A 17,500-nucleotide genomic window follows, 5' to 3' on the forward strand; every position below is an offset into this window, starting at 1 on the left:
ATGGTTTTTCCTTATACACTTGAATGGGCGACAATTATTCGCCAATTATGGCTATTCGTGGGCCGGGCCAATCTCAATGCCCCACGAATAACGAGGGTCGACTGTACAGTAAATAAAGAAGTTGTCTAACTAGATTGGATGGATTGGCCCATCTTTTGCTCGGATCGGTGATCAGATCTAAATTTGTGATTGTGTAAATCCTAGATTAGACAGCCACTTTTCCACAGAGTCATCTCACTCATAGTGGACAGAGTTCATGGTGAAAGGGTTCAACACCCACCCTTCTCCCGATGAAAACATTTATGAAACACATCCAAAATTCTTATTTGGGTCTTTCTTTCATGTTAGACAAAGTGAAGAAGCTTTCACGCCTATTAGCTGCTTGGAGCCTTCTGCGGCGCACACTCCCCTCATGTGGCCCTCTGTTTAATTACATCGGCAGGCTTCCAAATGACCTTCATAGCAACACCTCATTAAAACCCAAGCTAGTGACAGGGGACCTTTTTCCCCTTTTGTTTTATTTAGTGCAGGGATGTGGCATGGCAATTTTTTTTAAAAATGACAGCTTCATTGTACTGTAAGACGACAACTCTCCTTTTGACGTAAATGATGATTTGCTGATGTGTCAAAATGCTGCCGTATAAGTCCAACTGCTGCCGAGGAGGACATACTCGATTTCAGATTTTTTTCCTGCCATAATCAGAGTGATTCTTTTTTTTTCTTTTAGACATAATTTATGCAGCATCTGCTCTGAAGCCAGAGCGCTCAGCAGCGGAAGGCGCCTCAATCCCCAAACTTGTGCCCACGTTCAGGGAGAAAGAAATGGCCACAAGCGTTCACGCTCATTCGCAGTTTGTTAAGGGAAAAGGTGAGATTTTGCATGCATGGTCAACAGTCAGGGCAAGTCGAAAGATACTACAAACTAAGTCTGTAAAGCCGCACAGACCACAGGAGGGAAGAATGTGGCCAAAACGCTCATTGAACAGCATTGTCAAAGAGTTGAAAGAGCAACAGGTTAGCACTTGTGATGCATTTAAATGGCTTGCTTTCAAATAAAAGTCCAAGGAGTGTGAATTATTTTTTGACAAGCAAGATTTTGCACCACAGGTTGCATGTGATGAGGCAATTAATCAACTGCAATGTATAGCTGCTTTGAATCAATAGACAAGCATATTTTATTTAAGACGCCTGGGAACAGTTTTAATATGTGTAAGACTGCCTAATATATCTAACTTAACTTAGTTTTACACTTGTATGACTATTAATAAAGCTCAAATGTTACTTAAAAATGTCTCTGTGTAGTTGACATGTACTATAATGTTATTTAATAACTAATTAGCTAGACAGGTAGAACTCTAGTTAGCCGTATCTATTTATACATTGTGCCTCGAAGAAGCTAAGATGAGTGTGTGTCCACTTTCACATCAAGACGTAGAATAATAGTCTTTCCCGTCTTCCTATAAGTGCATGCAACACGAGGAGGCTTCTCATCTCTTGTGGGGGTCTCAAACAGCAGGGGAATCTACTCAGTTCTCTCTGCCGGGAGAACGAGGTGGCTTGAAAATAACATTTCGCCGCAAAACACTTGCTGTTGCACACCATCACTCATGACCCTGACAGGAAGTAGGTTGAGGATGGCCCCCAGTGAAGGTTTTGCCGAGGGGGACATTTAAGATCGAGTGAAGTCACACAATTGTATCAAACCACTGGATGAATGAAGTGTGCGCATGTGTATGTGACAGCATACTCACATTTTTGTTTAAAAGCACTCATGTGCACTCATGTCATGAATAACAATTTCCACCACTTGGCAAGCCTACTTCTACCTGGAAAATAGTTTAGTAGTTAATGTGAAAATTAGTGATTAAAATTTCTACTCTGCATTAAGAACCCCAAATGTGGAGTTAAGAAAACATTTAACTGTAATATCCCTAACACAGAATAACCATAAAGACCAACTACAGTGTATAGTCACTCAACGATGACCTCGACATAGCTATAATAAAACAAGTCATTGATGTAATTGCAAAACCTCTATCTCTTACAACAGGAAGCTTTCCAAAACAAATGAAAATAGCAAAAGTTATTCCCATCCATAAAAATGGGCCAAAGGACCAATTTACAAATTATAGACCGATATCAATTCTGCCACAATTCTCCAAAGTATTAGAAAAGCTTTATACGAACAGACTGGATGAATTTATTGAAGCACATAACATACTAAATAATAGTCAACATGGGTTTAGGAAAAATAGATCACCTGTACTTGCCTTAATGGAACTCAGAGGAAATCAGTGACAATATTGATAGGAAAAGGTTTTCAGTGGTCAAGTCCTTTCTCTTGACTTGAGTTGGAACTTGACTTGAGTCAGTTGGAATTTTTATCGACTTAAAGAAAGCTTTCGATACCATGGATCATGATATTCTACTAAAAAAGATACAAAAATATGGGATCAGAGGTACTGCTTTTAACTGGATAGAGTCATATCTGTCAAACAGGAAACAATATGTCCAGTTGGGACAGCACAGGTCAATGTGTGAAAATGTAATATGTGGAGCTCCCCAGGGATCTGTGCTGGGTCCAAAGCTGTTCCTTCTTTACATCAATGACTTGTATTTGGTTTCAGAAAAATTAAAACTTGTCCTCTTTGCAGATGATACAACAATTCTATGCTCAGGTGAGAACTACGAACTATTGATGGAAGGGATTACTATTGAGATGTGTAAATTGAAAGACTGGTTTGCAGAAAATATATTATCCCTAAACATGAAAAAAAAAAAAATTACGTTCGTTGGAAAATGAGATATCAATCCACAAATTCCAATTCTAATCGATAATGCCGTAATAGAAAGAGTCTGCGAATACACATTTCTCGGAATAACTCTTGATCAGAACATTAGCAGGAAACCACACATTTCAAAAATCAAAACCAAATTGGCAAAAATCGTGGCTTTGATGAATAAATCAAAACACCTCCTTGACAAAAAATCCTTGTACACTATATACTGTTCTCTTGTTCTGCCTCATTTATCGTATTGTGTGGAGGTTTGGGGGAATGCCTATAAAAGCAACACTGGAGTCTTAGGTAAAATGCAAAAGAAAGCAATCAGTATCCTCCATTTGGCAGGATATTGTGATCATACAAATGCTCTGTTTCTCCAATCAAAAATCTTGAAATTTAGGGACCTAATACAGTTTAGGGCAATCCTCACAGTTAGATTAAATATTCTCCCAGAACATATTTGTAAAATGTTCTTTACAAGACAAGGAGTGTACAATCTAAGAGGTAAAACAAATCTTAAAACAAAATACTCAAGAACTAGTCTAAAAAGCATGTGTATCACCAGGTATGGAGTAAATTTATGGATAGTCTATATCACATATGTCAAAGTCAAGGCCTGTGGGCCACATCCGGCCCGCGAGAACGTTTTCTACGGCCCCTGGGATGATATTGCTTTATTATTAGATCCGTCCCGCAGCCCGCAGCAAGCCGGTGTGGGTAGCAGATGTGATCGGGTCCTTCGCGCTTGCCGAAGACGTCACGCTTTAAAATATTTTGTAGCGACTTCAAAGAACACGTCGTCAGACGTAGTTTAATTATCATGTTTTTATTAGTCCAACCGGCTACTGTGGGCCACAGCCGACGCCAATACAGTACGACAACCGTTCAGTCAAAAAAGAGCAACGGCATTCATGCATTCATTAACCTCGGAAACAAAACGACTTGGCAAGACACAAATTCGACCACAACACAGATAACCCAATTCGTTACACTATTTCTGTAATATGTTTCTTTGCATCAATGTGTGCCACCCCATGGCTGTTCGACATGCTGACTGAAGCCTTAACGTCACTTTTCGTGGCTTTCAGAATCGGATTGTGGTGAAACGTTATTTGGAGTAAAACACACTTTATTAGAAATACTTCATGTTAGAAATCTCACATTGTTTTATTATTAGTAATTGTTGGCATTTGATAAATTCATTGAGTTTCGACGTAGTGCTGAGATGTCCCACACTGTGAGCAGGCCTTGAACGCTATTCGAGCGCCAAGTGTTGATAGTGAGTGACTTTTTTTTCTCTTTCCTCCTTCGACACAGCTCGTAGTTTGTTCGTGCCAGCAAACTCAGTAGTTGCAAATTGCCCGTGTTTCACTACGTTTGTTGTTGTGTGTAAATGTTAAAAGGTGAGTTTAATAATTTAAGTTTGTGTCAGATAACTGCTGTACATAATAGCCTAGATATGTTCTCGTGAGTAATGTCACGTTGATGAACACTAGTTAGTTATTTTGGCTCATATGCTAACTATTATAGTGATGAAACGTGTGAATGTGTATTGTATGTATTGTATTGACCTCTCTTAAGTGCTTGTTTACTACTTATCATTGTCTTTGGCCTGTCTGAAGTCATCATTGTCTTGCTAATACAGGACTATGAAAATTCAAAGGTTGCATGTCACATCCACAAAGCCCAAGTGGCCCATTACGCTCATGTAATAAGACAATGACCTGATAAACGCAGACACAAAGGGAGCAGCATATGTCCCTCTCATACTGACACGTCACAGAGCACACTTCATTTTATGCCACCAGCTGTCATTTGCAAATTAAGCAAATGTCAGTCATTTTCTAATAAAATATTACTTGAAAAAACGAATATTACATAAATCAATGGAGCGATAAAAGGGAAAAATGGTGGGGCACCAACCACTTAAGTCAGATCAACACGATTGCTGGGATTCTATTTTCACATCAGAGCAGTTATTTCAATACTGTCGCACGACAAAATTTACACAGCACAAATCATTTGTGCACCAAAGCCCAGTAAAAATATTCAAAACGGGTATTTTTACTGACACTGTAATTTGTAAATAATCACTCTGTATTAAATATAAAATATAGGATAACAATAAATAGAAAATGCACTGCATCTGCTGAATCTGGTGGGGCACTGCACTACTGTCTCTAATGCAGAGTCAGCACCGTTGTAAATGCCTGGAACTGTGGCGGGAGCGTTTGTGTACCTGCTTAAAACAATAATGTAAAGGAGACTAATCTTATCTGAGAGGAAACTGGGAGCTTCATCCAAGTCGAAACTGTGGAGTATAAAGGCCTAGATAGACCAAAAAGATGCTGGCCAACAGTGACAGGCGCTTAAACCCTGTTGCGTCCGGCCGGCTGTCGGCACGTCACGCTGGAGGAATACACTGCAACGACAGACAGCGACATTGACCATTAAAGTACCTTCTGCGCATGCATAAGATGTAATACCTTTCCATACCATCGGCGGCGGTAGTCACCATTTCTCATGGTTAGAAAAATCCAACCGGAAAGCTGTTGGCCGGGAGCGGATTATAAAAACGTAAACAATGCATTCAGCTATATTCTTCGCTCACGATGAACTCCCACACAAAGCAAACCATCACGTTCTTGAAACGGTATCATGAAATACTTACATTGTCAACCCTCGATCTTGTACTTGTAAGAAGATTAAGGCAGCGGAGGCGTGCTCACTGTTTTTCCGCATTTGTCACTTCCCGTTGGTGCTCCGAGCGCTGATTTGCTAGCTAACAGCCAATTAGAGTGACCGAATGTCACGACTGGCGACGGCGATTCAACATGCGTAACCGCCCCCAAGACACTTAAAGACGGTTACGACACTACGACGGTGGCCACTACACCAGACAGACGGCGCATTCAGACGCCACAACGCTTCACAACCTCTGACGTCGGTTTGGTCTATCAGGGCCTTAATAGAGTATTTCTAGGTATGTGCTAAAAATAGTAACACACAATCCCATGCGATCCCATCCAATCATCCATTTTGAATGACAACATCGCCTTTTCCTTGAGAACACCTACTGTATGCTGGTCATTTGTAGCCCTATACGCGATGACATGTTGTCAGTGCATTTAAACCGTCTGTTGCGATGGAAAAATATGCAGAAACTTTGAGCGAGCAGGCGAGTGTGTGGTATGCCGACTAATTGCGTTTGATGTGCGATTTGGACCCATATAAACTTGCACAGAGAGAATGTATTACTGACCCCTATGCACTGCCCATTGTGACTTACGTCAACCCTGTCCACTACAGTACCTCATTTTCCATCTGAGCCCATTCAGTGAATTGAAGGGCTTACAGAATTATAAAAGTATGGAGGCATATGACAGGTTTGTGTCCGACTGGGTTCGTGATGTGTGTGTGTTTACAATTTACATGATGGTGACTGGAGGGTTGTTCGGGCAAAGTGCTTCATTCATCCAAGAAATGCAGCACTACCGAAGAAATAAAATGCATGCTCGATTGGTATGAAATCAATTTTGTGGTTTCACTATTTTGAAATGGGCCTACCCAGTTTAAAAACAGCATAAACCAGCATGGTTTGTTTTGTTTTCATGCTGGTCTCATCAGCTACTAGCAGGACAACTTGCAAGATCAACACGAGCACACACGATACATGTCAAAATTAAATCACTTTTCTGGTTGGATCATTTTGAAATGGGACACCCATTTAAAAAAGAAAACAGCATTGACCGGCACGGTTGTGTTTTGTTTCGTTTTCATGCTGGTCTCATCAGCTACTAGCAGGGCAATGAAAGTGATCCAAGCAAATTCGAACACAGTCAGAGTTTGGTAGGTTGGCTCTGCTTATTGCAGTCAGCCACAGTCGTCTTTGTCTTTCCCTTTTTTTTCTGGGCGTGAAATCCCTAATTTGTGATCAATTTCGGGAGTAGAATCCTTTTCCGCCTTTTACCCCTTGATTTGTACAGGCAACTACAACACACATAGGCATGGCAAACGTCCTTCCTGCTTCGCGGAGCATGACATCCAAAATGGACGTGGGGCAGTGAATTCTGGGTAATCCTGAGAAGTCGAAAGGGTCTGTAGTGTAGCATCCACAGCTAAGACACAGCAAGAGGCTAAGCTAACAAGCTAACATTTTCATGTGCAATATAGAGGGGACCAAATGAATCAAGAAAATGGGGCTCTTTACACGTGCGGAGAATAAAACTGCAGTGTACAGAACTAAGGCATAGCAACAGGTTAAGCTAATGTTAGCATGAGTGATTCCAAAGCTATGACACAGCAACACTCTATGCTTAACTTACTTAAACTGCTAAGTGGATTACATATCGATAGCGTGTATGGAGACAGGAGGCAGCAAGAAAATGTTGCTGTGGACATCGTGGACTGCATAGCTATGGCATCTGGATGTCTGCTTTTGTCATTTTCTAGCCATGTATCCTTAAATGTTGCACTAATGGGGCAATGATTAATCTTTTGGACCAAAATGCAATGTACTAGAAATAGTACCACCGCATATCAAGTGGTCAGAACCGTATCGTAGTGTGCAGCGCACAAGGAGGCACAAATGTCTGAGTCGACTACCTCCCCCACCAAAAGTCAACCATGAGGGACATAATGAGAGAGAGGGCAATGCTGTTCCGCAGAGTGAATGAGTGACCTGACCTGTAATAGCTTGTTAAACAGTTATCAGAAGAGAGAGCAAACAGTCTGCTGGCGGCTACTCACAACCAGGATGCGCACCAAGGCTTTGGACCGCCGTGGCCGCTTTAGAGCGCCTCGTTGTCGCAGCGTGAAAAAAACTCTGCAATGGCCCGGTGGAATTAATTTCCAACCACCGCAGATTCAAGCAGTTTTTTTCAAACATGTCGCTATTTGTAGGCGTATGAAGGATGCAACATGAGGTAGCATCCAGCTCTTACTTAGTAGTCTAAGAAAGCTCTCCACATCATAGTACAGTATATGATTGACAGTTGAATGAGGTTTGGTGTCAGTGCATTCTGTGGTTCAATAATTTTGGTTCCTTGTTTTATATACTTGCCATTTTGTTAGCAACACTCTTCCCTGTGGTGTGTCAAATTTAAAGGTCACTTTACACTACAGTGATTTTAATCTATCTTTTGGTAGAACCTGTAATAATCAGTGAATCGTTTCTTGTTAAATCCAATTTAAAGTACAGTCTGGAAAAACTGTACAGTATTGACCTACTACGCTTTGTGTGAAGCTTCTCCTTCAACTTAAGGGAACAATTCAGTACAGAGTGCCTACCACTCTGAGTATCCTGTTGTAAAGCTGTAAGACACAGGGCAGCGAGAAAGAATGAAAATGGTCAAGGTAGATCTGCTTACAAGAGGTCTTTGACCTGATAAGGGGACAGAGCGAACTTGGAAGAAGCAGCGAGGTTACTGAGGGGTCAGAGTCATGTTACAGAGGGACAACATGTCCAGATAGCCATACGAGCTATATCACGAGCTGAGCAGTCGTAAAACCACAAATATGTGGATCTCTCGCTCTCTATTTTGATGTACATCTTGGAATTGTCACCCCCCCCCCCCACACACACACACACACAAAAAGGAAACTACCTTAAACACAAATGAATAAAAATTGAAGTACATGGATCATGTATGTGTGTGATCCCATCTTGGTTTACAGAAGAAATGAGATGTGTGTAAGGTAATGGGTTTCAGAATCAGATCTATTTCAAACACCCTCTACTTTCACTCCTGTCCCTCTAGAAGTGGGAGTAACTGAAGTGTGGCATAAATTCAAGTTACAAGTGTGGCGGAAATAAAGTCAGTGCTAATTTGCTGGGTCCAAAGTTCTACATTTGGAGCCATTGATAAAAAGCGACAAAAGTGGTGGTACAATTTGGAGTACAGGCAAATTTTTCTGGGGAAAAAAATGCCTCGTAAGTTCAACTTTGATTCAAACCATGTGTGACATCATGCAAATCTCAGCTCAGTTAACATCTAAATCATTAATTTGTATGTACTGACACCTAGAACAAATTAAACAGCTTGAAATTCAATTACACAATCATTTCTTTGTGCAAAATGTTTTGTTATGTGGACAGCTTGGAAGTTAGCCAGCATCATAAACTCAAATTGTGTTCAACTTTGGAGGTTCCACTGTAGGTCTATTAGCTCATATTACACCTGGCACAATATTAGGTGCATAATCTAACATGAGCACTGCAGCTATGAATTCAGACCTGAACCTCAGAAATGTGAGGCAGATGCGCTAACCGCTCAACTACATTGCTGCCTCAGGAGTCAGGAGTCAGGACCATACCATTTATTGGCTTGCAGGCTATTCCCTGCTTCTGCATGTCACAGTATGTTCAATATCTGGATGACAACACAAAAAGTGTGAATGCTAACTAAATCAAAGTGTCAAATTAAGGTCTTGGAAGCCTAATTGTTGAATGTCACCTCTTGATATACGTCTGCAATGATCAGCCAAAAAGAACAAAAAACAGTGAAGCAAGGTACAGAATTATTAACTTTTCGAAATAGTAGTCAGTGTTAGCAATTAACCCCCAGGTTGCTGCTAGAGAGCAAGAAAAAGTAAAAAAAACAAAAACAAAAGAAGCCTATAAGAACATCTTAACTTTGAGGTGAATCAAAGGCACTTTAAAAATGTGGTGTGTGCGATAAATCCCATTTAACTAGATTTTGAATGTGATTGGTTAATTCTGAACACATCCCATTAATAAAAGGGTGTGTATCTTGTGCATTCACATTAACTCGGTTGGTTATTTTTACTTCCCGTCTTGAAAACAAATATTTGTTTAAAAAAAAAAAAGAAAAAAATCCAAATGTGTTGTGCAGGTTATAATTGTCAACATTTTTAACCATCCCAGGAATCAACACTCACATCTGTTGTAACACAAACGTCACTTGTGTAGTTCAAACACCCAAACGTGGTTCTTCTGACTAATATACGGTCCCAACATGGCTCGTGGAGCTTCAGTTATTCATGTGAGTTCAGAGCGCCCACATGCAGCGGCTCACGTTACTCCTCCTACAACTCTACACCGGCAAACTGATACACTGCTCACAATAGTTTGCTCACATCACAACAAGGGAGTCACTTTACGGCTGAAACATTCCATCGCACACACACATATGCATGCATAAGGACTCCATGGCAGTGGTGGAGAAGACTAAATAAATACATTCAAGAAAAAATATGATTCATTGCTCAAACAAAGATTTATTATTGTGTTAGATAGGACTGAAAGGTTTTGAACACTGGTCAAGATATACGTACTAATTTTTTTTAATGAGAGATGCAAGCAGGGGCGGAGCCATGCGTGGGTCAGGGTGTGCACACTATATTTTTGGAAAAATAATGGAAAAAAAAAAACATGTACATAAGCCGCACCTTTATATAAGCTGCACCTACCTGCATTCACAGAATGATTTTGAACTGTAAATGTATATGTATGTACCTGACCAGATTCTTTCCTAACAGTGCCTCTTAACACGGCAGCAGCCTTGCTGATTAAAACGGAATAGAACCAAGAGAAAATAAAGTACTTATCTTCATTTCACTGCCCGCTGCCACTCTAGTTTGTCAGTTAACGTCCACCTTTTACTGCTCTACTTCCACATACCACCTAATTCATAACCTAGAGCATAGTGCCCTCGCCTGTTGAACTCCTCCACCTGCAGTCATCCTGTTAATGGCATTTGTATTGTATTATATTGTAATTCCGGTTACACTGCCCCTAGCGGTGGAAGAAAAATCCACAGAATAGCCGCACCTTTATATAAGCCGAATGGTTCAAAACATAGGAAAAAAGTAGCAGCTTATAGTCCAGGATATACGGTATACTTTTACATTTTTAGTAAATTATTATTAAATTCTTTCTTAATTTGTGTTTCGTTGTGTTTTTTATTTGATTGAATATTAAGAATGGCATAATTGTGGATGTCTAAGGAAGATCTGAACTTTATATTATTCAGTTTGTCATTTTATTTGAATATACGATGTGTCAGGACAGGAGGATTGTGCTCAGTGAGTGAAATATTCAGCCAATATTCAACTCATTCACTGCCATTGATGTATTTATTTATCTTTTCCAGCCATTCAATCCCAGGAATTTATTTATATTTTTTCCCAATTTTTTCATGTTTTATGAAACAATGATATCTAAACATGTGAACTAAACTTATTTAGCCGTGAACTCATCCAGACATTATATAAATAAATATTTAAAATATCCATCCATCCATTATCCAATCCACTTATCCTCACAAGGGTTGCGGGTGTGCTGGAGCCTATCCTTGGGCAGCAGACCGGGTACACCCTGAACTGGTTGCCAGCCAATCGCAAGGCACACAGAGAGAAACAAACATCCGCACTCACAATCACACCTAGGAGCAATTTAGAGCATCCAATTAACCTAGCATGCATGGAATGTGGGAGGAAACCGGAGTACCCGGAGAAAACCCACGCAGGCACAGAGAGAAAATGCAAACCACACACAGGAAGGCCGGGGCCGGATTCGAATCCACGACCTCTGCACTTGGAGGCAGACGTGCTAATCACTCGAACACTGTGCCGCCCCATATAAAATATACATTTGCGATACAAAAAATAAATAAACCCTACCGTCAGACCAAGAAGTTTTTTTAAACTGCAGCCGTTGTGATTTGAAAACTGCATCCTACTACATTGCGATGTTGATTTGAATTTGATTAATTGTACTAATCATCAATCAATATGCATAAAACACTGTACTTAAATAATAATTCAATAAAAGTACTACACATGTTAAATGGAAATTGTACCTAAATAAATACTTGAACTTGAACAGTTCTAAAATATGAAATGCAATTGTAGAGCATTCTATTAAAAGTTAAACTGTAGTCAACAAATGTACTGTACGGGGTTTTCAAATGAATGAAAAACTGACCTAGGTCAGCTAATGTGCACGGAGCAAACTTTAATGCTCATTCGGCAGATATGTCATGAAAAGGCAGTGTCCACAGCCACACATAGCCCACGGGCCATGGGTCCATAGCCCTATTCGCCAATGCACGTTGCTGCATGGTGACACTGGCTCATTTTGGCAATATTAATGCACTGGGCTAGATGTTTGGATGACGTTATTTTAAATCTCACCTAATGACACATTGTGTTTGACGGCCTCCTGTCACTTTAATTCACTTCATACTCATTCATCCAACGGCAGAGAACCACTCAAATCAAACTGGACAAATCCCCAAGGACTCGGGTCTCTCTGGCTGGGGGAGTGCCCCCATGTCTTCTCTCTGGGATGGCTACCGGCTGAGTGTTATAAAGGCCTTTGTTACGATTCCGTGCTGCAGAAAATCTCTGCTGTTGAGGCACAATGGCGAAAAACAGCCACATGTGAGCTGAGCAGCCAATCTTTAATTAATGATTGCAGTAAAAAAAAAAAAAGGGAAAATGGAAGATGGCACTCATCTTTTAAGGCTGCAAAACTGATTCGAAAGTGGATAAATAATTAGAATGATTCATCAAATGTACTTTTTTCTGATTTACTACACAAAACTGGCCCACCAAGCCCAAGCTAATTACGTGTGGCTATTATTGACACACATTAAAGTGATTACAGTGTCCAAAATGTCCACTAATAAAGATGTCATGCAGTGTGTTGCTGTTTTCTTGCTCACTTACTTTTTCAGCTCTTGACAGCTCCCTCACCAAGTCCTGACACCCTCAGCAGAGTGCTCCTTCTTCAGGTATCCAGCCATATTGTGTGGAACACAACTGTCTATATAAGTCACAGAGGTCTGTGACGGTGCCACTGGTTTAACTTTCACATGGAAAGAGAATCCCAACAGACTGTACTGGTGTGTGTGGGCAAACTAGCAGCCACCAACACTACCACAAACTCAAGCATGGTGCCTTATTCAAACACTGCTCCTTCTGGTGTGGGAACACTCGTGATCTGGAAAACATGGAGTGGATTTACCAGAGTGGACTGATTCATTTAACAGTAGAGAAAGAGAGTCCTTGTAAACAGTAACCCTACCCCATTTATGGTCACGTGTTAATTTGGTTTATTTTCTTGTTCATTGACAGCGACAGTAGAAGGTCATTTAAATGGGGAAAAAGTATTTGGATACCCCTCTTTAATTTATTAATCCATGAATCAAGGTTTAGAAGAGACCCTTCCGCCCAGCCATGGGCGAATCTATGTGCCCAGGGGCCATATTATTATTATTTAGTTTTTTTTAGTTGGATATAAGGATCAGGCAATTCGTAGATTAGGTGAAATAAAATAACAATTTTAAAATGCATATGTATAATATAGAAAAAGATAATGAATTGAATGCCCATTGTTAAAGCGGAAGTCAACCCAAATGTATTTTTTTCAAGAACATGTTTCCAGCAGGCCCACTAGTTGAAACAGGGCATGCTGATTAATTTTGTGTTTGTGGAATATAATTTAAGCAGCAAAATGCACTCGCTTTTAGCCATCTCTGGGGGCGGCCATTTTGTCTTCTGTCGACTGAAAATGACATCACAACTACTCACAACGACCAATCACAGCTCAGATTCAGAAAACAGGTCAGCCATGATTGGTCCACTCCATACTTCATCAATTAATTCTTCATTTTACCAAGACATTTTAATCAGTTGTATGTGTCCGTCTTTTGAGAATAACAAGTTCCATAAAGGCCTAATGTGCTTTATTGTGAAACCAGTGACCACCACACGAAAATACAAAATACAGGAATATTTGTTCTGCTAACAGCCTTTTGCAACATTAAATCTACAATATAAATAACCAGTTTTATGTAACAACACAAACCATAACCTGGAGTTTTGTCAAAAGATGACAGGACTGCATCCTTTTTTTTAATCAGGAGAGAAAAAAGAATAAAGACACACACAAAGCAAGGCACTGTAAGTCCACAAGTGAAGACATTTTGCTCACTAACAATAAGGCACTGTAAGTCCACAAGTGAAGACATTTTGCACACTAACAATCAACCCCCACAAATGCGTATACTTTATAATTAATCCTTAATGTATTCATACCCTGGTCTAATTTGGACATTTTCGTATGCTGTTGAATGGGTTTCTTCTGACTGGAAACACTTAGGGGCAATTTAGAGAGTCCAATCAACTTACCATGCATGTTTTTGGAATGTGGGAGGAAACCGGAGTACCCGGAGAAAACCCACGCAGGCGCGGGAAGAACATGCAAACTCCACACAGGGAGGCCGGAACCGGGATCGAACCCACGACCTCTGAACTGTGAGGCGGACGTGCTAACCAGTCGACCGCTGTGCCGCCCCCAACATTATATAATGTTTTTAAATTTTAACACTAAGTTTTATTTTATTCAACATCATCACACATATTATATAATGTTGTTTGATTTTAATACCATTTTTATTGTATTAATTATTCATTCACACAATTTTACCAATACAGTACATGCAATGATTACAGTTCTGTTATATTGTGCGCCGGAATGAACGTGGGATATAATTATGTGCAGTTATACAAAGATGTGTGTGTTTTTCTAAATTTAATGGGTTTGACCTATACTACCAAAAAATGTGGGTCATGACTTGATGTCCATGGAAAAATGTGGGTCCCTAGACCCACTAAAACCTCTTAATTCAAAGAGAGATGATCCAAAATCGGTAAGCAGTAAGCTTTAAGTGTAATTTTCAAACATCCCAATATTTTTGTCCACGTTTTCGACAGCTTGACCACCATTCGGTGCCTTGCGGACGGACTTCCCTACAGCCGTAGTTTCCTTCCTACTCCTCTCTGTGTGACAGTTCAAAGTCTGGCAGCCCACGGATGCACCTTACAATTCAAACCAGACAGCCAATGGCAAGCCTACTCGGCCTTAACAGTCACTCGCGACATTTGCACCACAAAGGAAGGCCCTGGTTGATTCATCAACGCCCCTACCCTCGCTCTTTCCATGCTCCTCACATCCCCCTTTCACCCCCTTTCCCTTACCCTGGTGACTCCACCTCTCTCATCTTTTGTGCTTGGCTACCCCAAATCCCCCCTTGACCCTCCTCCTCCTCCTCCACTAATCTCCTGTGTGCCCATAGGGATTGAGTGCTTCAGTGCACCCTCACGGGACACAACGCGCTCCGGTCTCATTTGCAGAAGCGCCTCTGTGTGGTGTCATTTTTGTCTGCATGTAAACACATTTATGCAGAGAATTTGCTCTGCTTGTTAGTGATCACTGTCATTAGGTAAAGCACATTGGTTTGTGGGCAATTGACGTCATTTTCTTCTCGTGTTTCAGCGCTAATGTATCTATTAGGACCCCCGCCACCCCACATCCCTACAGACACACATACAAGGTTCCCATGGGGTTTGAAAAAGGCCAATATTGCCCTGAGTGGGCTTTGTATTTCTCATTTAGTGGCTCTATAGGAACAGTGATCTCACAGGAGGGCCAAGTGGACCATGCAGTACCTAGCCATAGACACATACACAAACATTACAGTACTCACAAAAAGTTCATGGTGCCTTGATATACAAGCGACACAAAGTACGATTTTTTCCGAGATACTATCCATCGATCATCGGATTTTTTTGCTTTCATTTGTGAATGCTAACTTGTGATGGGAATGACTCAACTCACTTCATAGCAAGCAACGGTTTGGCAGATAACATGAGTAAGTATTCTCAAAAAGAGTCCTCAAGTTGTTTATTGCCACTCTTCAGCTTAAGGTTACTTTCAAACTAGACATAAAACAAAGACAATGTGTGTTGTGTATTTCCGCTAGCATAATACTAACATTCAATGGGAAACACTGCAGGCATGCACACAGGATAACAATTACCATTTACATGGTGGTGGTGTTACACTTTAAGCAACAGATATCTGAACACAAACTGTGTACCAACACATATGGACAGATAACACAACAATACTCAGAGGCATATATTATTTACCCTTTGCAAAGAAATGATGCCGTACTAAGGTGAGAGCCGCACAAGGAGCATTGAGGAATAGTGTGACAAAACTTTAATTCCATTCAATTGTACCTAATAACTGTTTTTAGCATTTTTTTATAAAACATAATGTTATAGAGTGCTAGAAGTGCTTTTGACTTTTTCCCTATATTTAGTTCGATGTTTGCTGAACGTCTGAATGAACAAAGTGTTCCAACTTTCTGTTCTCTAACAAGGAGCTCAATGACAAAAACAACCACACACACAACAGATCAGATTACGCCATGCAATTTTGAGGAATGTCTACTTTTACTACTTTCTGTCACTATTCCAGTCCCTTTCTGGCTCAGTGGCAACCTGCAAATGAAAACTTTGTTGTCATGAAGAAAAGTGGACCAATTGGACCAGGAAATGTATTGCTACGGAAGAGGATTTGGGCCAGTGGGGGGGAAATAGGTTGGCAAGATTCTCACTTTTATCTCAGAATTCTGACGTTGGAGTGAGAATTCTGACTTTGAAGTCAGTTACTAAAAGTAACTTTAAAGTCAGATTCTGAGAATAAAGTCAGAACTGACTTTAAAGTGAGAATTCTGACTTTAAAGTTTGAAACAGAGTCCTGACAGAATCCTCACTTTAAAGTCAGAATTCTCAGTGAGAATTCTCTCATTCTTTGAATTTAGAATTCTGAGAATAAAGTCAGAATTCTGACTTTAAAGTGAGAATTCTGAGAATAAAAGTGAGAATCTTGCCAACCTTTTTTTTTTTCCACAGCCCTAATCTTCTTCCGTATATTGCCATTGTGTGGATCAAACATCTGTTGTGATTTTTTTTGCTGTTCAGCTGCTTGTTACAGAACAGCAAGATGTGCAAAAAAGTACTAGAACATTGAACTGTTGGACATGTGCATTCAAAGGTTTAGAGAAGGTGAAATTAAATTCACCTGTTAAGGTAATGGTTAAAGTGGTTTAGGTTCATCCTGAAATTCCACCCTAACTTATCCTTATCTTTTTGTGAGTTGTGTATACAGTTGGCATTTAATAAGCAGGGTGACTGTAGTATCACATTTTACAGAAAATGTGGTGAAAAAAAGTTTATAATTACGTCAATTGGACACAGTTTCTCATTCACTAGCATTAGAAAGTGCGTCCAAACTTTTGACTGGTAGTGTATTCCTTCAAATGTCAAGGAATTAACAAAATCAAAATGAAATAAATTGTGTCTCCTCATCAGGTCCTCCGAAAGATCCTCTGTATCAGTCTGAAAAATGCACTGTCCCGCACAGCCTTGACCGCCCTCTCCCATTGGCTCTCTTCCTTCCACAGACCCAGACGCTTCTTCTCCGCTTTAAACTCTGCCCTGTGCAGCCGCTTGTGCAGACGCCAGTATAAGCGCGTGTCCTGCGAGAGCCCAGTGACGGGAGCAATGCGGGCCAGACCTAGACTCAGGGCCTCCTCATTCACGGAGTGGCCCCAGGGTGACCCCTGCTGGACAACAGCGGGAGGACAATGAGGTCATGGTTTGGGTTATTCGACGGGGAGGGGGGTAATTAATCCACCTTGCTGCGAGCTACAAAACAATGCAGCGTGTCATCCTGTCGGCTGATCAGCTTCAACCACACTGTCTGAGCGGGAAGTACGCTCCTCTGCAGCCATAACTTGCCGTCTGCAGTCAGATCCACGCCAGCGAGGTTCACCAGCATGGGCGACGTGGGCACACCTGACCAGACTAATGAACACAACATTTAAATGAATAAACTT

General features: G+C 40.7%; 2 protein-coding genes across 5 annotated transcripts in view; both read right to left on the bottom strand.

Moving 5' to 3' along the window:
* plch1 (phospholipase C, eta 1) overlaps positions 1 to 12,692 on the bottom strand; it is a 92,572-nt gene extending 79,880 nt beyond the window's left edge. For all 4 annotated transcript variants that reach the window (XM_086035680.1, XM_086035678.1, XM_086035682.1 and 1 more), the window contains exon 1: positions 12,477 to 12,692. The gene's annotated coding sequence lies outside the window, so the exon portion shown is untranslated. The remainder of the gene's footprint in view (positions 1 to 12,476) is intronic.
* Positions 12,693 to 15,478: 2,786 nt separating this feature from the next.
* miso1 (mitochondrial inner membrane subdomain organizer 1) overlaps positions 15,479 to 17,500 on the bottom strand; it is a 6,134-nt gene continuing 4,112 nt past the window's right edge. The window contains exons 4-5 of the mRNA XM_086036872.1: positions 17,299 to 17,468; positions 15,479 to 17,224 (exon numbers count right to left, since the gene is read on the bottom strand). Coding sequence (XP_085892998.1) covers positions 16,970 to 17,224; positions 17,299 to 17,468 — 425 coding nt within the window. The 3' untranslated portion in view covers positions 15,479 to 16,969. The remainder of the gene's footprint in view (positions 17,225 to 17,298; positions 17,469 to 17,500) is intronic.

This window comes from Filicampus tigris, chromosome 7, assembly GCF_054856515.1.
Source record: "Filicampus tigris isolate MCC_2025a chromosome 7, RoL_Ftig_1.0, whole genome shotgun sequence".
Taxonomy (NCBI): Eukaryota; Metazoa; Chordata; class Actinopteri; order Syngnathiformes; family Syngnathidae; genus Filicampus; species Filicampus tigris.